The sequence below is a fragment of the Arvicanthis niloticus genome, chromosome 18, assembly GCF_011762505.2.
Source record: "Arvicanthis niloticus isolate mArvNil1 chromosome 18, mArvNil1.pat.X, whole genome shotgun sequence".
Classification (NCBI taxonomy): Eukaryota; Metazoa; Chordata; class Mammalia; order Rodentia; family Muridae; genus Arvicanthis; species Arvicanthis niloticus.
This window is the reverse complement of record NC_047675.1, coordinates 12,276,193-12,298,605: the sequence shown is the minus strand read 5'-3', so window position 1 is coordinate 12,298,605 and position 22,413 is coordinate 12,276,193. Positions and strand designations below refer to the sequence as shown.

Genomic DNA, 22,413 nt, shown 5'->3' with positions numbered 1-22,413 from the left:
GGCCCTGATTCTTCCCCTAGCTCTTCCTTCTACACTGTGCTCCTGGACTAGGGTGAAACTCCTGCTGGTCCCAGGCAGTCACCTATGTGACCTTCAGAGCCTCTGTTGCCCCTCTCATCCTAGGACTGCCATTAGAGACTACTTCCCATCAGAAGTAATTAGACCAAGGGCAAATGTGTTTGGCTGGGTTGGGGGTGGGGGTGTTGCCCAGCCCTGGGAAGGGGAAACACTATTAATAACCTCAGGAGCAGCTGGGGATGGGGGTGGATATCTTCCTGGCCTGGCCTGGCCTGGCCTGGCCTGGCCTGGCCTGGGCAACTCAAAGGTCCAGAAAGGGCAATGCTGGAAATAGAGAGTGGGTGGGGCTCGGCTTCACAGGCCCCAGGCTGGGGGGACACATCCCCTCCCAACACTGGCTTTCTCTGGATGCTGGTGTATTGAAGCCATTCCCCACTGTCAGTTGAGGAGGGGCGAGTTCTTAGGCTAGGGGCTACTTGTCTGGACCCCACTGTCGTATGATCCCTGGATTCAGGCCCTTGGAAATGCTAGACGCATCTGCTGGCAAATTATGGCACTAGCCAACATTGCCAGGAGTGGATTTGTAAAGAAGGCCGGGCTGTAGGCAGCAGGAGGTGGTGCCTGCCTTCCTAGGGCCACCACGGACTGCGCTTTGGGTATCTTCGGCTCTCTCAACTCCAGGATTGAGCAGGGCACTGCAGGGCAGCTTGTTGAAGTGGAACCTCAGAATCCAAGGGCAAACTGTGCTTCTCCACTTCTCCATTGGCCTTGCCCATCTCCTGGGGTCTTTCCCGTCGTCCCTCCCCATGTGGTGCATCTGGGTCTGCTCTGTGGCTGAGAAACTCCTCAGCTGTTTACAGAGAGCCAGGTGCCGCTGCTCACTACTGGGGCCTCTGGGTCCAAAAACTGCAATCTCAGATGTATGTAGTATGTCGCCAGTGAGCTGAAGTGGCATCTGAGCAGAGCCTGGCGGGGGTTGGGGGATGGTAGCATTTCATCAAGTGGAGATGAAGAGAAATGGCAATTGGATATAATAAGGAGAGTTTGGGGAGCTGCCTCTCAGGGCCAGGAGTTGTGTGGTCCATGCTCCTTATCCAGGAACCCAACAGGCAGGTATTACCATCACCTACAGCCAAGCAACCAGTGTGAGCATTGCCAAGGCCACTGGATTGGGAGGCTCTGGAACATGGACCTTACTTGAGTTGTTCACGCCATTACTGGTCTGCCTTCTTCTCCTTTTGCCTAGATGTGTCCCTTTGTTTCCTTTGTGCTAGGATAGAGCCAGAGTCTCCACATTGGTAGAGGACCCACATAGTTCTCCAGCAGTCTAGACCAGTGGTTCCTTTCTGGGAAGGTTTAAACTCAAGGGGAAGGGAGGTGAGCCTGGGCCAGGTGGTTTCTGCTTCTCAACTCTCAGAGTCATACCTGCTCTTTTGGCCTCCGTACTGCCTCCTGCCCACTATCTCTGGGAGGAACTTTGCTCTGGTGGAATTCCCTGTTGAGGCACCTCTGAGACACCCTGGTGGGATTGGTCCAGCTACCTAAGACGTCTTGCTTTGCTTGTTCACTCCAGGTCCTTGAGTTGCTGGGTCTACATGAGGGCCTATCCATGTTTCTGGGGTGGCCCCTGTTAGGCTGGGTGTCTCTGTCTGTGTTCTCCCCTGGGGGCCTCTATCTGTGACCTCTCCTCAGCTGACCTCAGCCTGTCGTCCCTCTGCCAACTTGTCCCCCTGTCTCATTGCTCAGCGCCCATCTCTGTCTCCAGTTCTCCCTAGGCCTCTGGCAGTTGGCAGATACCTGGCAGGGCACATCTAGCAGCTCATGGCAGGGGAGGACCTCCCTGGAAGGCTGGACTGTCACAGAGATAGGGGGAGATGGAACCCCCACTCTTGTTCTCTAGGAGAAAAGCATGAGTTTAGGAACACCTTGTGTGAAGGTGGTGGTGGGAGTCTTGATGGCTGAAGGGTTGGTCATTAGGATTCCCGTTTCCACATGAATGATGGTGAGCATAGCTGTACAAGACAGCTTTCTCCTCATGTAGGACTTGAGGCTCTTAAACAAATCCTGACCATAGGCTATAGAAGAAGGCAGGCCAGTGGTTTACCCTCAGCCTGGGGGACCTGCAGACTCATCTCTGCTTCTACATGGTACGTAGGAATCAGGGAGAGAAGACAGTGTGGAGGGTGAAATGTTAACTTTCCTATGCTATCTCTGGCCCACCAGTTACCTGTTGTCCACCCTGTCAGGGTAGCTACCTGTCTTGCCTTGTGCCTTAGTCCTCAGGTAGAGTATATGTCCCTGTGATTGTGACTTATTCTCTTCCCCTTCCTGAAACGTATTCCTTCCGGTACACCCCTACTCCCCTGGCAGGTGTCTCAGGTCAAAGCTAGCTAGAGTCCTTGATATCTGTGAAATAAGGTGATGAGAGTACAGAGGAAAGTTGGTAGGCACATGCTTCACCCCCCTTACTCACCCACAGCTCCACGGCTGTGATTCCAGGTCAGGTTCCTGCTCCTAAACCATGAGAATCTAGAGGTGACAGGAGCAAGGTCCCAGCCCCAGACAGCCTTGGGTTGTGTGTTTATGCTAGCATGGGCACAGGTAGGGAACATAGGAAAAGAGGGGGAGACCTGAGAAGCCCCTTGTCTCCCCAGCCCCGCCTCCCTCTGCCCTCTGGCTGCCCTGCACTGTCAAGGACTTCCTCAGTCCAGGTCCCCAGTGTCCTGTTTGCTGAGACAGGGAGAACCCCTTTGTGACCCTCCTCCCAGCCCCCATCCATTTCGGGCCCCCTCCTCAGGGTGTCTCAGATTCTCTGACTTGGGTTTCAGGAGGTACAATAGTCACATTCTGCAGCTCTGATTGCTGCAGGCTGGGCCTCTGGCTCTCCTTGAGATTGGGTTTCCTGTGCCCTGGACACTCCGGAATCACAGAGGAGGGGGGAAGAGGCAGGCAGATGAGATGCAGCCCTAGGGAGGGCAGGGATGGGAACTGGAATCACACTGCTTCTGGACCAGCAGTTTGCCATAGTTGAAGTGTCCCTTTCTGTAGCTCTTCACTCAGCTTGTCTTGACACTAAGAAGGGGCTGGTGGCATCTTCAGGTGGCATGTGTGGCCGAGGGTATGACAAGTGTGTTCATCTGAGTGTATCCACATGCCTAGATATGCTTTTGGAGAACAGCAGAGGCCAATCTGTGTACCTCTCCTAGCCCCTAAAGAATATGTTGGGTGAAGTCCATGGAGGCAGCTGGCCAGCGAGCTCCACGCAGCTGCCCCTTGCAAAATGAGCCTGTTTCGCGTGGGAGCCATGGAGTGTTGGCTGTAGTGAACAGGAATTCCTCCCTCACTTGCTAGGAGCCATAAATACATCCTTGTCTGTGGTTAGATACACACACACACACACACACACACACACACACACATCAGGGTTTTTGGCAATGATGGGCTCTGGTTATGAGAGTTTGCCCTCCAGAGCTATGCTTAAGACACAGTCTCTCTGTCTCTGTCTCTCTGTCTCTCTATCTCTCTCTCACACACAAACACATACACACACACATGTGCGTACGTGTGTGCAAGCAGATAGAAGTGAGGGAGACAGGGGACTGCAGAGAGGGCATGACAGAGGTTAGGAAAGAAAACCCAGAGGTGGAGATCTGAGAGAAAGCCAAAACCAGCAAAAACTTGGGCTGAGAGCAGGGGCCTGAAGTGGGGCGGGAATGCAGCTTTATGGGGAGACTTTTTTTTCCTTTGGTCTGTCCCAAGAGCCACTGAGGGGCATGGGGAAAGGAGGGGCGCGTGCTGGCTACTGTCAGTTGCATGCTGTCTAACACCTGCAGTCTATAAGCTGTAGCAGCGGGGGAATGGCCTGTGGGATGGGCATGACCGGAGAGCAGGCGGGCGCCTGCAGTAAAGGTCCTTTTGTAGAACCCATTTGGACTCGTGCCCAGTCAACCCAAACTCATCATCTTACCTGCTCCTTCTGAACCTTGCAGACACTGTGGAGTAGCCAAGGCCATTAGCAGGGATGGCCTCTGCTCATACCTTGTATGAGCAGCCTGGGCCCTCACCAGTGGTCTGACCTATAACCAACCACCTAACAGTACTTACAGTGAGCAGTGGGCTCTCTCCAAACCTGGCCCAGGTGGGCAGGGCCAAGCTGTCTGCCCATCAAGGGCCTCTATCAGTCATGGGTAGGGCTTGGTTGTCAGGTAGTTGTATTTGAAGGGCAGAGTGGGAGACACTTTAGAGCCTGGAGTTTGGTTCTTCAACTCCAGGACTCAGGAGACCATTGAGTTATCTTGGGTTGGGTCCAGGGGAGGTGGTGGTGAGCCCTTTGTCCTGGTTCCTTCTCTGAAGGAAGTGGTAGGAGCCCCGGGCTCTGTGCAAGGGGAGTGCAGGGAGGAGCTGTTTTCTTTTCCCAGCCTGGGCCAGACTGTTCTCACAGAGGAGACTGGAGCTGGAGCCTTTGCTTCCATGGCGGCCAGACTGGAGGGGCTGAGGCACGGAAAGCTCCTAAGAGACGTGGCCACAGCAAACTGGGGGGTGGGGGGTGGGGGGGTAGGGTAACAGTGTCCAGGGTGGGCTGGGCAGGATAAGAGATGAAGCAGCACCTGCCTGCCTTGTATGAGCCCGTATCATCCCTGTCCCTCCACCGTTCCACAAACCACCAGCTGGCCCATTGTCCCCAGTGAGAAAGCAGACACTGGAGGGGGTTCTGTATGGGCTGTAGCTCACCCACTGGCAGGGGCTCCCAGAGAAGAGTGTTGATGAGCTAGGGACAAGGAGAGAGGAAGGGAGATGGCTGAGGCAAAAAGGCAGACAAGGCAAGGCCAGACTCGGGAAGGCCACCCTCCACCTCCAGAGCAGAGAACTCGGCCCCCACTGCTCCGCCTCAGGTTCCCTCCTGTGCTTTTGGCAGTGGGCAGTGTGCAAGGCCTGTGAACAGGAGATAAAGAGTTCAGGCAGAGTATTTTTTCTCACTAACCGTGGATTTGTGTGTTTGTTCAGCTGGTGGCTCTGATAAGCCCCATTCTGCCAGATAAAAGCCAAGCAGCTATGAGGCGGGGCCAGGGGAGGGGTTATTGTAAAGGGCCTTCCCTCTCTCTGTCCTGTTACAACCTTCTCCAGGGTCCCAAGCAGAAGAGGGAGTCTAGGTGCCTGGACACTCTGTGGCATGCTGCCCTGGGGCCCAGCTGCTGGTCACTAGGGATGTCCAAAACAGGCACAGACTTTGTTTTAAGGCATCCCAGAGACCCCACAACATGGGAAAGCTGGCTGCTGGCTCCCATCTCTGGATGGCAGGATGTCCCTTGGCTGGCCCCTGAGCCTGACCACTGAGGACCCAGTGGCCTTTCCGATTCCCTGCCAACCCCATCTCGTATCTACCCAAGATGTGTCCTGAGCTGACGACATCCTTTACTTCCTAGATACCCTTGGCCCCATCGGCAGGGTATTCTTACTCAACTGCTAGGTCCTTGGGCCTAGACATGGTACTCAGAGCTTCAACTGCCTTTCAGCAAAAGCTAGTGTTGCCAGGGCACCGGCTTCATTCTCTCTGCCCTTTCATGGCACAGGCAGGGATCATAAAAGCTGAGGCTAGTACAGACCTGCAGGACCCTGGCTGCAGCTGCCCTGGCTCTAGGGCTGGCTCCTCTTCCTGGGAGTCTAAATCCAGACTTCAGTGTTTCTGCCTTTTGTCCTGGAGCTGAGCTGAGCTTGTTGGGGGCTGGTGGTGGCAGCATTGTGGCAATGCCGGCTAAGGCCGCCAGCCATAAGATGGCTGCCAAGGTCTAAAATGGCTGCCAGCAGCGCCCAGAGCCACGCCTAGTGGCGCGTGGCAGCCGGCCTCATCCTTCCCAGCTTCTCCTGTTTGCTCCTTTCTATGAACTAATAGTAATAACAGCAGCACCCTTTTGGGAAGTGTCCTGGTTTAAAAGGATTTCCTGTCTGTCGAACTCTCCTGGAGCCCCATTTGTCTCTGCCGTAGTCGCCCGTCGCTGGCGCACCTCCATCTCTTTGTCATGTTCTCTTTTCTGTCTTTGGCTGGATGTGCACACGCGCATGCGCATGCGCGTGCGCACACGCATGGGCACGGGCACGGGCACGCAGCTCTCCCTCTCTATTTGGCTTTTTGCAGTGGGCCAGTTGTGCTCTAATGGACTCTGAGCCCCCTCAAACTGACCCAGAATTGGAGGTCTTTGGGGTGGTGTCAGTCCCAGGCTGACTGGGATTCATGACAGTCTGCGGGCAGCAGAGCATGTGCCATGTAACCTTTAATGGACTCTGCATGGCCGTCTTGAGGCTGTGCCCTTCTTCAGCATATTGAGGTAGCTTCACAGTGAGGTTCCAGGAAGGCCCTAGCATAGGCTACCTGCCACCTAGACCCCTTGGCTTCTGTTTGGACTGACTTAGACTGGCATGGACCCGCATCAGACCCAAGGATCCAGAGAGTAAGAGGAAAATCCATACTGTGTGATACCAGGGTACAGTAAGGTCTCAAGATACAGCTAGAAATTATAGGAGAAGGCCCTAAGCCCCTCTCCATGGCAAAGAATGCCGAGGAGAGAGTCGACTGGCCCACAGTGGCATGGAAGGATGCACCTCAAATTGGAGGGGAAGGTTTGTGAACACTTTCCTCATAACTTCTACCTCTTGTTTCATAGCAAGATTTACTTTTTTTTTTTTTTTGGGAATTTTTTTTTAATTGGAAAAAAATTTAAAAGGACTGGGGCTGTAGCCTAGTGGCAGAGCTCTGCTTGAGGCCCTAAGTTCAATCCCTAGTGATAAGAGAGGGGGGAAAACTGAACAAGATGAAAGAAAAGATCAGGGCCCCAAATGGGACAGCCTCCTACTTATCATACCATGAGATAGCTCAGGGGCCTGCTCAGTATTCCCAGACACAGGTGTAGTGGGCCTTGACTTTTAGAGAAGGACCCACCAACTCCACCCAGGAACCAGCAGGCTATGCATGAAACTGTGGGAATGGCTCAGTGGCCCAGCTAGGGTGTCTGGGCCACACCGAAGAGCCCAGCAAAGCCTTGGCCAGAACCAGGGCACAGTGTCAGATGCCACCCCTGTGGTCCTTATGAATAGCTGAGTCTTCACCAAGCGCCCTACAGCCTACCTCAGCACCCCCACCCTCTCACCAGCTGTCATGCCCAGGCAGGCACTCTGGAGGTCCCCATCTTGCCCCTGGCACACACAAAGCTTTGGAGGACCTAGGGGGGCGAGGATGGGGGGCTTTCTCAAGCTCTGCAAAATATTCACACACACACTCCACCCTGCCCCCAGCCCTCTGTGAGCTTCTGCCACACAATAGGCCCTTGTCTCAGGGCTCCCTCTGAGCAGCTGTGGCAGTGGGGCATGAGACAGCCCAGACAGGCTGGCACAGAATGGGTGGCAGCTAGGGCACACCTCCCCCCTCCGGGTTGCCAGGCATTGGTTGTAAGCATAAAGGTGAGACGGAGGGGCATGAGCCCACAGGAACAGCATTCATTAATGAATTTAGGGATGGGAATGCCCCTCTCGGAGAGGGAGGGCCCTGGGGGTCTGCCCTGATACGGACAGTGCCCATCACTGTCTTCTTCCTCCTGACTTCAGACTCTTGGTCAGTGCTATCTATCTATCCATGACAACTCTGTCCCTCAGGGCTCATTGAGCAGTTTCTGGAGGTAGTTTGGGTTGTCACAAGGAAGGTGCTATTAGCATCTTTGGGCAGAGGCCAGAGATTGCCACTGCACACTCTGGCCAGGGTGCCTCTCCGCCTGCCATGGTGACCAATCCAGCCAAAATGTTGGCAAATTTTGGGTGAAGTACTTACTGTTATCATTCTCCCCCATCCCCTTGGGCTAGCCCTGGAGCCTGGGCGAACAGAGTCTACTGCTTGGGGTTGGTGCCCAAGGCTGGAGGGTGCCAGTTTGGTCAGTAGTTGTATGAAACCTTTCTCCTGACCCTTTCTTTCTCCCTTTTGTTTTTCCTTCAGAATCCGGACAATCAGATAGTTCAAACCAGCAAGGAGATGCGGACATCAAACCACTGCCCAACGGTCAGTGTCCACCCCGTTCTCCTTCCCTTTACTCAGCTGTCCACTGACTTGGGCTGCCATCCAAGAAGGAAGGTTTCCCCTGGTGTGTTTCCCTTTTGGGTGGTCACCTGAGGGATAGTGGGGAAGCCCTGAAGGGTCAGAGTTGAGCAGGGGGAGAACTCTGGGGGAATAGGTAGGCACCCCATCACGGTCTGCCTCCACTCACCAGCCATTTTCTTTCCTTAGGGCACTTAAGTTTCCAGGACTGCTTTGTGACGTCCGGGGTCTGGAATGTGACAGAGCTGGTGAGAGTATCACAGAGTAAGTGGTGTCCTCTCAGGGCCAGGGACCAGGACTAGGGTGCAGAGGTGGTTTTCAGATCTCACAGGGCTGTGTTGATGATATCCTGGAGACTTTCTGTCCCTTTGGTCCTGAGTTGGGAGGAGCAGTTGCCAGGAGAATCCTGTCTCTAAACTCTGCTGTGGGGGGCAGGGAACCCTCAACCAAAGATTCTTCCCTTACACCCAACCAGGAAATCCCACCCAGAAAAGGGTTCTTCCCAACAGCCTAGACATCACTCTTCCTGGGCTTCTAGGAAGAGGCTCATGGTAACCTACCGGCCCATAGGGTCCACAACAGCAGGTTCCAGTCTCACCAACCTCTCTGTCTTCCAGCTCCTGTTGCAACTGCATCAGGTCCCAACTTCTCACTGGCGGACCTGGAGAGCCCCAGTTACTACAACATAAATCAAGTGACCCTGGGACGGCGGTCCATCACCTCCCCTCCCTCCACCAGGTGAGCATGGACTACAGCCTTGTCACCTCCTCATGGCTTCAGCAGCTGTGGTACTCCAGCATGTCACAAGCGCAGCCACTCTCTGAGCCTCCTGCTTTATGCTATCATGGAACACTCAGTCATAAACATAAGCCATAAGAAGGCACACGAACCTGCCTGGAAGTGAGTCTCAGAGGAGGCGTATCTTGTAGAGATGGCATTTGAGCCCAGACACACAGGGAGCTGGTAGGAAGAATCTACCTGGAGACTCCAGGTAGCCTCCCTCTCAGTCAGGATTATCCCTGCAGAGTACTTGAGAGACCAGAAGACTCTTGAAGTCATTTACGGGAGTGGAAACCACTGGAGGGTCTGATGAGATGCCCGTTCCAGAATGCTCCCTGTGGCCACAGCGTGTGTGGGTGGGGCTGACAGGAGCTAAGCCACTGTTACAGGATGGAACATAGAAAGGCCTGGACGGAGAGCACAGTTTGCAGAAAAAAGAGATGCCTGGGAGAGAAAGCCTGAGATCAGAGCCAGAGTTCTGCGTGGGGAGTTTGAGTCTTTCCTTTTTAGCCAGAAAAGTTTTTTGTTCACTTTTGAATTTTTTAAAGTTTTTTGTTTGCTTGCCTTTTCAAGACATAGTTTCTCTGTGTGCTGAGGCTGTCCTGGAACTCTGTAGACCAGGCTGGCCTCAAACTCAGAGATCCGCCTGCCTCTGTGTCCCGAGTGCTGGGACTAAAGGTGTGCGCCACCACATGCCTGGTGCAGGTATGTGCACATGGCTAGAGGCTTTGGACCTGAGTGCTGGGAACCAGACCCAGGTCCTCTGCAAGAGCTGCACTGGCGCTCAACCGCCGAGCCACCTCTCCAGCCTTTTCTGTTTGCTTTTAGTCTTCCATCAGAATTTTAAAAATTAGTTTATTTACTTATCTTTGTTTTTCTGAGACAGGCCCAACTAGCTGGCCTGTAATTCACTGCAGTCCCCCTGTGTCAGCCTTCTGAGTACTAGGATTACAGATGTGAGCCACTCCTTGGCTTAAAAAAGTCTTTAATGACTGAGTTCCACAGCACAGCTGAGAGCTGATAGGAAATAGTGGGCGGGGTGTAGAAGGCAGATGAAGGTGTTTTGACTGCTCTTTGATGGCAGCCCGAGGGAGAGCAGGTCTGGAGGTGTTTTCTACTCCAGGAACTGGGGGCCCGGAACTTTGGCCCACTTAACTTGCCTCTTCCTCCTCAGCACCACCAAGCGCCCCAAGTCCATCGATGACAGTGAGATGGAGAGCCCAGTTGATGACGTGTTCTATCCTGGGACAGGCCGTTCCCCAGCAGCTGGCAGCAGCCAGTCTAGCGGATGGCCCAATGACGTGGATGCAGGTATGGACACAGCAGTGGCAATATGGCAGTCTGTGCTTCCCTATGGCCTCTTTTGTCAGGTGACACTTTCAGGCTCTTGGGTCCTAAGGGTGTCACACCATGCTGATAGAAGGGAGTAGGGTGGGGATCTGAGCCACCCAAGTTGATGGTCAGCCTGTAGGCATGGTAGGTAGAGCAGACAGCAACCAAGCCTACAGTGCCATTTATTGCCTCTTTATAGATCCCTTGTCTCTAGAGACCTGCCGAGCCTTGTGGTTCCCTGGATTAAATCATTCCCCCAGCTGGGCCGGGGGTTGTGTTGGAGGCCTCCTGGCTTTCTGAGGCAAGGGCAGCCTTTGTTTTAGAAGGTGTTCAGCAGCATTCCTGGCTCCACCACTAGATGCCAGTAGCAAACATCTCCCCCCTTCTTTAGTCGGCTGTTTCTGTTTTGAGACAGGACCTAGGTAGCGTGGAACAGCCAGGCTGGCCTGACGCTCTGAGTGCCCTTACCTCAGCCTCCCGAGTGCCGGGACTGCAGGGTGCATCACTGAATCCGGCCATCCTATTGGATGACTATAAATGTTCTTAGATGTCAGGTGCCCTCAGGGAGACAGATTTGAGGTAGGCTAATCCTAGCCTTGGAACCCAGCTTTACAGAGAAGCTCAGAACTGAAGGTGGAAGAGCAGAACTGTCTTGGGAAACTGGCAAAGAGCAGAGATTTTGAAGAGCCTGGAGGAAGCCGCCTAGACCTTCCTAGTCCTCACTGAGCTTGGCTTCCTGCTGAGCCCAGCCGTGGGCTGCTCCAGGACAGGCTGGTCATATGGGCAGCCTAGAAGCTCAGAGGGACAAATTCGTGCACACCAAAAGCTATGAGTGTCCCTGAGGCATTGGGACCCGAAAGTGCAGACTTGCTATTGTACAATGTGCAGAGAACTTGCCTAGTGTAGATGGAGCTGGAGACGCTCTGGATGGGGATGGGGACCGGGCTTCGTTTTTTGAGCCAGGTGTCTGGTGGAGAATAGCTGAGAGAGCCAGTGCAGCCCCTGGTTTTGGCTCTGGTTCCCATGCAAAAACAAACAAAGCTTATCTCCTGGTCTTGGGCTGATGGAGTGGACTTGGCACCCTCTAGAGCGCCAGTGGAGACTGTGCTCTATGGAAAGGCACCCAGCATGACTTGGAGGTCCCTCACAGGATCTCCCTATGGCAGACAGAGCCTGGGCCAGTGTGACCTACACACAGTCCTTAGGGGAATCTCTGGAGGTAGACAGAGAGCAAGTTGAGAAGGTTGGAGATTGCTGTGTGCCAGGTCCCAGCCAGGCTTGCCCTTGGGCAGGTGACATCTGCAAGGACTGCTGCTAGGGTACCTTGAGGACTGCCTGTGACTCCATGTTCCCAAGAGCCTCCTCGCCAGGCTTCTGCAGTCTGTCCTCTGTCTGCTCTACCGCCTGCCTTTTCTGCTGCTTCTGGTAGTCCTGCCACGCACTGTGCCCCCAGGATCCCTTACCCCCAACTTGTCGCTGTTTCCCTGGGCTGCGACAAATCGCCAATTAAGCAGCCAGCTGCAGGGTGGGAACAGCTGGGTAGGCACTGTGCAGCAGCAGGGACAGCTGTGCACAGCTGGTGGGGCACTCCCCCCTCCTCACCATGCCAGCTATCAGGTGGTACACAGCTGCCGCCAGATAACACCTCTGCTGGTCGCTGGGAGCTCGCCCTCCCCCCTGCCCCCCCTCACTTCTCTCTGTGGTTGAAACTATGGGTTTCTCTTCTGCAGCCCCCCTTTCCCATCTAAACCAACTAGATTTATCCCTCAAAGATTGAAGCTCAAAGTCTGCCTCACCTCCACCTTGCCTGGTCAGTCTGGGCATGGCCTTGAGGCTCAGACCAGGACAAGAGATACCAAGAGAATGTGCCCCTGGGAGCCGTCTGACAATCTGTCACCTGGATCTGTGCATACTGCAGAGAGATGATGTTGGCTTGCAATCTCTGACTGTCAAAGGCAAAGCCCAGTCGGGGTCTTTTTGTACCCCTTTCTCTGGCTGAATACTGCCCTTGCCTTTGGCAACAGGGCAGAGAAAAGCCCCACTCTGAGCCCTGTGGCCAGGGCAGTCCTTGCCCTCTAGCTGTCCCCAGGATACTCCAGCTCCGGCTCCAGCCTTTGTTCTCCTGTTGCAGCTCTGGAGTGTCTCTAACTATGCTTTCCTTTTTCCTTTTCTTCAGAAAGAGAGCGCTGATTTCTTCAGGCCAGAGTATCCTAGGGCTCAGGGTGCCTTGTCACAGCTCTATGTCCCACCCTTGCCTCTCTGGCTTCTTTCATGCCTGTGACCCCTGGCTCTCCACCTGGCATCGGTGGGCTCCTCATGCATCCCTTCCTAGATGCTAGCCCTGCACCCATTTTCATTCCTTTATCGACCATCAGGAGCAGGATCCCTTCCTTTGCCACCCTTGCCCAGCACACTCTCCCACATGTTACCAGGGGCCCCATTTTCCTCTTTGCAGAAGCAACCATAGCCAGATTGCACCCCTGAGGTCAGGCCCCAGGAGGAGCAGAGCAGGGCCCGAGGTGGAGGAAGGGCTGCTGGGTGCTGAGGAGAGAAGGAGCGGGCTGCTTTGCTGGCTTCCCACCCCAGCCAGCTAAACCCGCGTGTTGCTGCTTCCTCCCCCCAGGCCCTGCTTCTCTAAAGAAGTCAGGAAAGCTGGACTTCTGCAGCGCCCTCTCCTCTCAGGGCAGTTCCCCACGCATGGCTTTCACCCACCACCCGCTGCCTGTGCTTGCTGGAGTCAGACCAGGTGAGAGATGGGGGCGGGGCTTAAGGGGACACTGTGGGAGGCAGCCACAGCAAGGGGCAGCTGGCCAGGTACTACAGGGGGCCAGGGATCGCTCTGCGTTACAGATCTGGACTCCCCAAGTGGGTCGTGCACAGCAGTGGGGTGGCATGGGATGGGCAGTGTACCTCTGAGAGCCAGGCTTGCCCACTCGGTTCCTAGGATCCCTCCCACATGCTAACTCTGGCTGCATAAGTCTATGTTGGGTGCATGTTTCGCACATGCTCACTGGGAGCTGCATGCAGCCTCCTCCTCCCCCACTAGCAAGGAGTTGAGCCAAGTTGCTCTCCTGTGGATTAGAAAGAGCACTGCTCAGCAGTCCAGGTTCCTGGTGTCTGTCCTAGAGCAAACTGTCACCTAATCTGGGCCTCCCTGCCTTTCCCAGAAGTAGAGGGCTGGGCCAAAAGGACAAGGCTCACTACGAAAAGGACTGCCTTGCTGGTCTGAGGGCACATCTCTTCAGGCCCTGAGAAGATGCTGGGTCTTCCTGAGAGTGGGGCCAGGCAGGATACCCGGGAACCTGGCTCTCCCGCACGCGCTACTTCCCTCCCTCAGCACCCATCTGGCAGCAAAGGCCTGGCTTTTGTTTGCACATGGCCCTCTTGTGTCTGCCATTCCTCTCTTCTCTTCTGTAGGACACGACAGGGAGGTTTACCTCCCAGCTTCCTCCTTGGGGCCTCCTGGCTTAGAGCCCAGAGGCAGCCAGCACTGGGGCAGGGTGTGGTGGCCACAAGGTGGGGGCAGGGAGCCCAGGCCTTGTGCAGGCAGCAGGAGGGAGGCAGGCTCCACCCTGGTGCACTCCAGTTTTATGAACTCCAGAGAGAAGCCAAGTTTCCTCAGCCCCCTAATGAAACTGAGAGCAAGAGTGAGCTGATTGGAAACAGACAGGAAGGGGGAGAGCTTGAGGAAGAGCGGAGGCCTGTACAGGGGTAGGAACTGTGAGTTCACAGCGACAGGGCCAACACATGAAGGAAGCCTGTGCATCCACTCACACATTTGGAGTTGTTTGTGTGCCGGGTGCCGATCCTGCACAGGCAGGGCCTGTCTGTCTAGAGACTTCGGAGCCCTGGTAATCTCGTCAGTCTTTCAGGCAGGCTTACATCTAGGACAGGACAAGAGAGGTGTTTGCAGAGGGTAAAGGAAGGAAAACATCAAGGATGCTAAAAACTCAACAGAAGATAAGTAACAGATCAGCGTGTTGTTTCTGAATAGTAAAAACAGTTGCAAAGCATAGGATGATTCCAACACCTGAAATCAGCACACAGGAGGCTGAGGCAGGAGGATCAACAATTTGAGGGGTATGACTCAGAAAACAAACAAGAGCAAAAGCTTTTGAAAAGCAAATAACATTGTAATGGTTTGCTGGGATGGCAGAGAGTTAGCACACAGGGAGCATGGAGCTCAAGACTCCATACTGCAAGAACAAAAGGAAATCAACCACGTACCTGCAGTCAAGGCATTTCATTAGGAAGTGGGGACAGGAGCGTCCAGAGCTTTAGGTCATCAGGTTTGGCCTGGGTTATAAGAAGCTCTATCTCAACAAACAAACCAGAAAAGCAACATCCTAACAATTTTAAACAGATAGGCCCAACCCTGCACTGGTAGCTCACTGTTCACCTGCCTCAGCTAACCCCCACGCCAGCTCCAGTCAGACAGTATTTATAGAAGCAAGCAGCTGGCCCACAGGTACGAGCCTGCCAGTTTATTTTATTTTATTGCATTGATTTTGTTTTGTTTTGTTTTTTTATAAACTTAGATGACTGAGGCATTTTGTGCCTGACACAGTGCTTCTGCCCCATTTGCCTCTTTCTCAAGATCCTCAGACCTTCTACCAACCACCATGGCTTCTTGGTCCAGGGGCCTGTTCTCACACCCTTTTCTCTCCCCTGCCTGTGTGCACACAGGGAGCCCCCGGGCCACGGCATCAGCATTGCACTTCCCTTCCACATCTATCATCCAGCAGTCGAGCCCGTATTTCACACACCCAACCATCCGCTACCACCACCACCATGGGCAGGACTCGCTGAAGGAGTTCGTGCAGTTTGTGTGCTCTGACGGCTCGGGTCAGGCCACCGGACAGGTGAGTCCAGAGGGCACAGGAGGCCCTGTAGCCTCATCTCTTTGTCTGTGTGTCTGTCTCTCTGTCTGTCTGTCCATCTGTCCGTCTAAGGGCTCACAAGAATAGGGCCAAAAGTCTGGAGCATACGTGGAGTTGGAGTAGCAGAAAGTCCACGGAATCTACCTTGTGGTCAGCTTGAGTGGGCTTGGGGCCAGGGGCTGAGGATTGTGCTAGGGCCTGTCTGTCAGGGTCGGAGAGTTGGGGCAGCTGTCCAACCCTCCCTTCGGGGCTTCTTGGCCTTCCTGTTGACCCTTGGTTCCCAGCAGGAATGAGCCTATAATTTGTTCAATCTAGGCCTTGGACTACCACCTCTTCCTAAAATGTAGAGGGTCAAGAATTTGACAGATTCTGGACCTGAGTTTTCCTGGCTCATCACTGTTGACGTTTGGACTGTTTATTCTTCGTGGTGTGGGGCTGCCCTGGACTGTGTAGGAGGCATCCCTGGCCCCCACCTGACAGATGCCAGGAGTATCTCCTTCCTCTCACTTATGGCCATCAAATCTGTCTCTGGCCCCGTGAGAAGCCTGTGTGAAGATAGACTCCTATGTCAGGACTCTTAACAAAGGGCTCCCACACTGTTATGGTTCTAGGAAGTCCTTCCGGTCCACAATTCTGTGGGACAGTGGGGCTCCATGTGGATTTCTACTCTATTAGCCAGCACCAGGGCCTGGTCCACACTCCAGGTGCTCAGCAAAGGAATTACCCAGGAAGATAATGGGCCAGAGATGCTGCCAGCGCATGCTCAGTCTCTAGGGGTCACTTGAGATGAGACATGGTGGTCCAGACTTCTGGGCAGTTCTGCAGGCCAGCGGTATGCAAACTCCCCAGCTCCTCTCTCAGCTGGTACAGGGAGTCTGGCTGTAAGAAGTCAGCAGGAAGATGTTCAAGGGGCTTGGAAAACAAGTTGGGAGAGGTGTTCTGGAGTCCACACCAGCGGCAGTCCAGGGCGAACAGCAGTGGTCCTCTGTGCTCCAGCCAGGCTGCCTTGATGTGCTCCTGAAAGAATGGCTGTTTTCTGGTTCTGGGGCATGACTGGCTGGGCGAGGGTCTGCATCCTGGCTCTCTGTCCATCCTGGGCCTGGTCCTGTTTCCTCTGGCTTGCTCCCCCGTCCCCACCCTTCTGCTGTCTGCCTCTTCTTGCCTCCTTTACCCCACAAGAGTTTCTCTTGCTGACTCTACAGCTTAGCACACTGGTGGCCTTCCTGCCTCTCTGGATTAAAAACTGCCCATCTTAGAGGGGTAGGGGCGTAGAACTGGCCCCTGGTTGTCACTTCAGAGACAGAGTAGACTCCAGAGGGATACTGCCTAACCTACAGAGGCAGCCAGGCTCGGATTCCAGATAAGCAGGGCCTAGGACCTTTAGGTCAGTGCAAAGAGCCTCTAACCACAGGACCTTGAAGAAAGAGTGAGTTTGGCTCCTGCCTCCTGAGGCTGGGCTCTGAGGCTCTCCTGTGACCTGGCATGTGTAACATGGAACACCCACTTTGCCTAAGAGTTATTTTCTCAAGACAGGTACCTGTTCCACGAGACTGCAGACAGAGATGTAAGCAGACACCTGGCCGAATGTAACTAGCATTGGGGAGTAGGGAATTCTGTCAGGACTTTATCTGTGACCTGACACTGAGAGAAAGCCTGCTTCAGAGACCATAGGGCTTCTGAGGGGAGTCAAAAGATGCAGTTATGTTGGGAAGAGTCTGGCTTGTAGGAGAACAGAGACTGCTGCTTCCCAGGGCCACAGCAGAGCGGCGGTCCTCAGACCTATCCTATGTCAAGAGTCACCCAGAGGCCTCAGCCTTCAGCTTGTTTCAGGAGCTGTGGAGCCTAGGAACCCAAGTGTCTACCGAGGCCCTGCTCCCAGTCTTCTAGCCAGAATATCCACTTTAGAAACCACTGACCTAGAGCCACCTCAGGAACCCCAGGTTACAGACCAGGTTTTCAGGAAGATATTCATAGAGAAGAAATACAGATGATTACAGAAGGGCTCTTGGGCACTTAGTATTTCATCGGAGGTCACATGGATACAGCATCTAAGGTGATAACCAAGGGCAGGAGGAAGGGTTCTGGGTAGTAGTGTTTCAGGGGTGGTGAGGGCTGAGTGGGGATAATGACTTGGAAGCAGGATGCTGCCACCTGTATGAGGCAAGTGATGTGCTGGGCCAGTGTAGACTCCTTTAAGCCCCAACTCAGTTCCTAAAGTAACGCAGAGTCAAAGACTTTGATATTTTAATGCCTTGACATCTACTCACCTAGAACTCCAATGTTCCAGGCCTGGTGAACGTTACTTCTAGAAATAAGTCTTGAGTGTTGTGACTAGCCCCATCAAGTGGGTTGTCCTTTTAGACACTGTTGCAGGAGATGGGCTCCATGCTGTGTCCTAGATGCTCGGAACCCAGAGAGACGTCATGAGGCTGTGATCTGTGGGACTGTTGCATTTCCTGTCTGGGGGAAGCATGGGATGAGAGCCAGACAGGCCGTAGACACCAGGGGAGAGGCTGCTGCTTGGCTCTCACTGATATCCCTGCAGAGTTGGAAAGACTATCCTTTGGTCCTGATGCTGCCCAGAACCAGAGTCACTCTCTAAGATGGTATACCTAGCACAGAAGACTCCTGGACAAAAGTCTGGGTCACAGATAGGATGTTGGGCAGTCACTGATTTTTTTTGCCAGATGCTCCAAACTGTCATCCTCAGAGGATACAGGAATGGCAGAAGGAATAGTGTGTCAAGTCTAGCAGGTCATGAGGGATAAATGCTCGTAGCTACAAAGAACCCAAGGTCTGGGTCAGGTGTGACTGAAGTGGAGCAGGAGCTGGGCATGGCAGTGTATGCCTGTAATCCCAGCATTTGGGAGGTGGAGGCAGGATGATCAGATGTTCAGTCATCCTCAGGAGTAAAGCACTTGCCACACTAGTTTAATGACCTAAGTTTGATCCCTGGAACCCACATAAACATGGAAGGAGATGACGTGCAGCAGAAAGGACAGCATAGTCCCACTTGAGGAAAAGACCCTGAGGTCCAGCTTTCTGGAGATGGGCCTTGAGTCTGCTGGCATGCTGGAGTCTGGGCTCAGCTGCTCCCGTGACTCTGATGAAGGGTGAAGGGTATCCAAGAATAGGATAGTGAGGGATCAGTATGACTCAGAGACTCTGGCCGGTCCTTGGGTGGGTATGTGATGCTTTCAGAGCAGACCTCAAGGGGTACAGGAAGAAGCTTCCTACAGGGCACTCTGAAGTGAGCAGGGCTGTTAGCCTGAGTTCTAGAAAGTCCAAGGAACTCAGCATGGGAAATGCCTGGGAGACGAGAGAAGATGTGGGATAAGAGCCTTGAATAACCATTTGGGAAGGGTGTCTTACTTCTATAACAGTGGAACATTCGAAAGAGAGCTGAGCTAATTTGCTTTTGGGGAAGAGGGCCCACGAGGCTGCCCCAGGCATGGCCAGTGTAGCAGATGACTTTGGATGAACTACTTTTTTGCACAGAACTTTACTGGATTCAGCTGTAGAATGGGTAGACTAAAGCTTCCTTTGTATCAAAGTTTCCTAGAGACAGTACTGTTAGCGTCAAACAGAAGACGAGCTTCCGTCCTCAAGCTGTATGGATTTGTGCTTACCACTTGATGTCAATAGTATCTTCTAGGCCTCAAAAATGGCTCTGGATGTTGCCAGTGTCTTCCAGGATGGGGAGCAGAATGACCCTGAAATAACAGCTGGTCCCTTGTGGGTAGTTGGCAGGTCAGACACAGTATGAGTACAATGCCTAGGCCATGGTCGGAGGTCCAGAGCACCAAGCTGAGTCACTCACTCAGAGCAAAGGTGGTCCCACTCCTTCACCCCCACAACTGCTCCCCACCCCACCCCGAGGGGTCTCATTATCATCAGCTGAGGGGGGGGGAGGAAGACTAGCTGGCTGGAGACCTCCGGGAGGTGAGGAGTTTTCCTGGGGTTTGTCTTCCCATAGGAGGAGCACTGTGGGAGGAGCACTGTAGGAGGAGCACTGGCCAGGTATAATGGTGCACCCTTATAATCTGAGCACCCGGGATGTCGAAGCAGGAGGTTTACCAGTTTGAGGGCAAGTTGGGAGAGAAAGACCTCCCTAGTACTTGTGCCTAAGTGGCCAGAAGGGCTGAAGTTTGCTCCATAGGAAAAGAAGAGCAGCTCCCACCTGCAGGTGGGCCCTGCGGGCTCTGTCCGAACAGCAGGAGGCATGTTCCAGGTCTCTCCAGGGAAACTGCGCTTGCCAGTGCTGGAGAGCCTGTGGTGCGTACTTTCTCTGAAGCCTTGAAGCTGACCCAGACACGGTCAGGCATGAGGCCTGGAGGAGAAACCAAAGTTTGAGGCCAAAGAGGGCACAAAAGGACAAGGAATGGATCTTGGTGGCAGAATGTCCCTGGCTCCTGAGGGCGTGCGTTATCCAGGGACTCGCTCTTGAAGAACCACACAGAAGTTGGAGCCACCAATAGCGTATTTTCCTCGCTGGCTGATCTTTATAGAAAAGGCCAGCATCCCACTGTTCACAGGCTGAGAACAGGATCTGCTGCAGATAGACTGGAGGGTGAACTTCCCAGTACCGCAGCCTCCTGAGCCATGCTGCCCACTGGGGTGGATGTTGGCAAGCCTGTGGGTCTTGGCTAGTTAGCCAGCCCCAGCTAGGCCCATGGATGGAGTGTACCTTTGAGACCTTGGAGGTGAGCTGGCTTCTCTCTCCTGCTGTGAGCACGGCTGTTGTAGGTGCAGTGGTGTACATCACTAGGTGGTTCATTCCTGTACCTAGAACATCTTGCTTAAAAATTGACCAATCAGCCATGTGTGGTGGAATATGCCTTTAACCCCAGCCCTTGGGAGCCGGAGGCAGGTAGAGCTCTGTGATTTTGAGGCCAGCCTGGTCTACATGGTGAGTTTGAAGCAAGCCAGAGCTACACAGTAAGATCCTGATCAAAAAAGAAAGAAATGAGGAATCACCCGTCGGACACCCCCCCCTTCTTCCCTCCTCTATCTACTCCATAAGAGGACAAAAAAAGAAAGAGACAGAGAGAAACACCCAAGAGACCAAATAGAGGCCTTATGCCCTCCTCCATCCTGTGCCTAGAGGAAAGGCCCCTCCCTCCCACTCCTGCATCTTCCATCGGAGCGCCTGCTCTCAGGAGCAAGCGGCCAGCCGCGCAGGGGAGCGAGCGTGTGTCTGTGTGTGATGTGCCTTCATGCGTCACTCTATTTATGTTGTTCGCAGCCCAACGGTAGCGGCCAGGGCAAAGTCCCGGGGTCATTTTTGCTACCGCCGCCGCCTCCAGTGGCCAGACCTGTGCCCCTTCCTATGCCTGATTCCAAAACCACCAGCACGGCCCCAGACGGCGCCGCCTTGACTCCTCCATCACCTTGTAAGTGGACGATGAAACCGATACCACAGCGCCCAGCATCCCTGGCCCATCTACGCAGTCTCCACTGCAAAAAGAGGAGTGCCCCCTCCCGACAAAGCCCCTACCCAGAGCGCCTCAGAGCCTCCCTCCAGATGAGCAGGGTTAAGCCCTGGCCACGCCTCCGGGGCCTCAGTTACACCAGCCAGCACCCCATGAGCCCTGCCCACTGCTCCCAGCCAGGCCCTGGCCCAGGCCCCTCTGGGGGGCGGGAGGGAGAGTGCAGTGGGGCACTGGGCCGGGGGTGCTGGCGCGGGTAGGGGGGCGGGAGGCACAGCCATGCCATCTTCATGCCTGATTGCTGCTTTTGTTTTTGGTTTTGTTTTTGGTTTTGATTTTTTGGTTTTGTTTTTCAATTTTTTGTTGTTGTTGTTTTGTTGTTCCCTTACACACACCAAAACAAATTGAATGTGACCACAAGGTGATGCCACTGTCATCTTCTTTTTGCCTTGCCCCTCACCTCCATCTGGCCCTTTGGGCCTCTGAAGATGCAGGAGGCTGCTTCCAATGCCTTCTTCCCTCCGTCTCCCATTTGGTTGTTTCTTCTTCTTCTTCTTCTTCTTCTTCTTCTTCTTCTTCTTCTTCTTCTTCTTCTTCTTCTTCTTCTTCTTCTTCTTCTTTTCTTTTTTTCCCCCCTTTTTCCCCTCCTCCTATCCTCCCATTCCTTCCTTTCTCTCCCCTCAGTTCCTTTTTCAGGTTGTAAGTTCCAAGGGGAAGGGGGGCACTGGGTCCTTGCTTCTTCTTTTAATACCTCCCTCCCTCCCCTCCTCCTCCCTCCCCTTTCTTTCTCCCCCCCCCTTTAAATCCAATGACAAATGTTGCTAAAGGGAAGAGAAGAAAAATCTTAAGTGGAGAGCTAGACCCAGCTAGACCCGACGTGAAGGACAGGAGAGGCAGAAGGCAGGCGGCGCGATCTCTTGGGCTGGGACAGGGGTGGGCAGAGCTCTGAACTGGAACTGTGCAGGAGTGGATGGGAGGGTGGCCCATGTCAACACTCCTGTCTGTTCGCGCTCTCTGTCCTTCTCTCCCTCCCGTGGTTTGAGTTCTTTCCCCCTCCCTGCTCTCTCCATGCCATCTTCTCATTTGCATATGCCATTAGACATGATCACAGTCACTGGAGGTGGGCAGAGTGGGGGAGGAAACCAGGCTGGAGCACACTTCTAGAGAGAGGCGGACAGAAACTGGTGAGCATGTCCTGGATGTGTCTGGTATAGACAGGGGTGGCTTCCCAGGCCAACAATGACACTCCATTTTCCTCTGAGGGCTGTTTCCCAACTGTCAGGTTCAGCTGGACACCCCAGAAGAGCTCAGGAGTGTTGGGTTCATTTTTCCCCTGGGGCACTGGACAGCTGTCCCCCACCCCCACCCCCAGGTGGCTGAGCTTTGGGGCTCTGTCTATGGCCTCTTTCTCTGTCACCTGGCCTAGCACACTGATGGGAAGAGAGTAGCATGTACCTCAGTCCTTCTGCCACAGCACGAGCCAGGCAGCCAGGCCACAGGTCCTTTTGTGACCACTCCTGATGGCTCAGCCTTCCACTGGACTCCTGTGAGTTCCTGAGCCACTTGCCAACCGATGGGACTGCCCAAGGTGGTAAGTGGTACAGCCCCTGGTGAGGCTGTAGGGCTGGAGCGGTGACCTGGATGGCAGGGCCATTGCCCAGCCAGGCTGCTCCAGGCTGCCCAGGCTCAGCTTCCACCTTTGCACTGCCCTTCAAGTAGAAAAGCTAGGGCCTCCACTGGTAAACCTGGTGCCAGCCATTGTCTCAGTAGGGACAGAACTGACCCAAGGGACTTCAGCTGCAGCCTCAAGGGCCCTTCTTCACCCCAGCCTTGATGAGCTGAGACAGGAGGATATGTGTGTGCTCCTGGTCAGGGAGAGGAAGGGCTTGGAGCCTGG

At 54.1% G+C, this 22,413-nt stretch overlaps 1 protein-coding gene across 7 annotated transcripts in view; it reads left to right on the top strand.

Moving 5' to 3' along the window:
* Positions 1 to 22,413, top strand: part of Nfix (nuclear factor I X) — a 95,280-nt gene that overhangs the window by 63,956 nt on the left and 8,911 nt on the right. For 3 of the 7 annotated variants that reach the window (XM_034522786.2, XM_034522788.2, XM_034522787.2), the window contains exons 3-9: positions 7,997 to 8,059; positions 8,285 to 8,359; positions 8,713 to 8,833; positions 10,050 to 10,186; positions 12,831 to 12,953; positions 14,894 to 15,069; positions 20,333 to 20,480. In XM_034522786.2, the coding sequence (XP_034378677.1) occupies positions 7,997 to 8,059; positions 8,285 to 8,359; positions 8,713 to 8,833; positions 10,050 to 10,186; positions 12,831 to 12,953; positions 14,894 to 15,069; positions 20,333 to 20,480 (843 nt within the window). The remainder of the gene's footprint in view (positions 1 to 7,996; positions 8,060 to 8,284; positions 8,360 to 8,712; positions 8,834 to 10,049; positions 10,187 to 12,830; positions 12,954 to 14,893; positions 15,070 to 20,332; positions 20,481 to 22,413) is intronic. The other 4 variants (XM_034522792.2, XM_034522793.2, XM_034522789.2 and 1 more) reach the window with 3 other exon arrangements.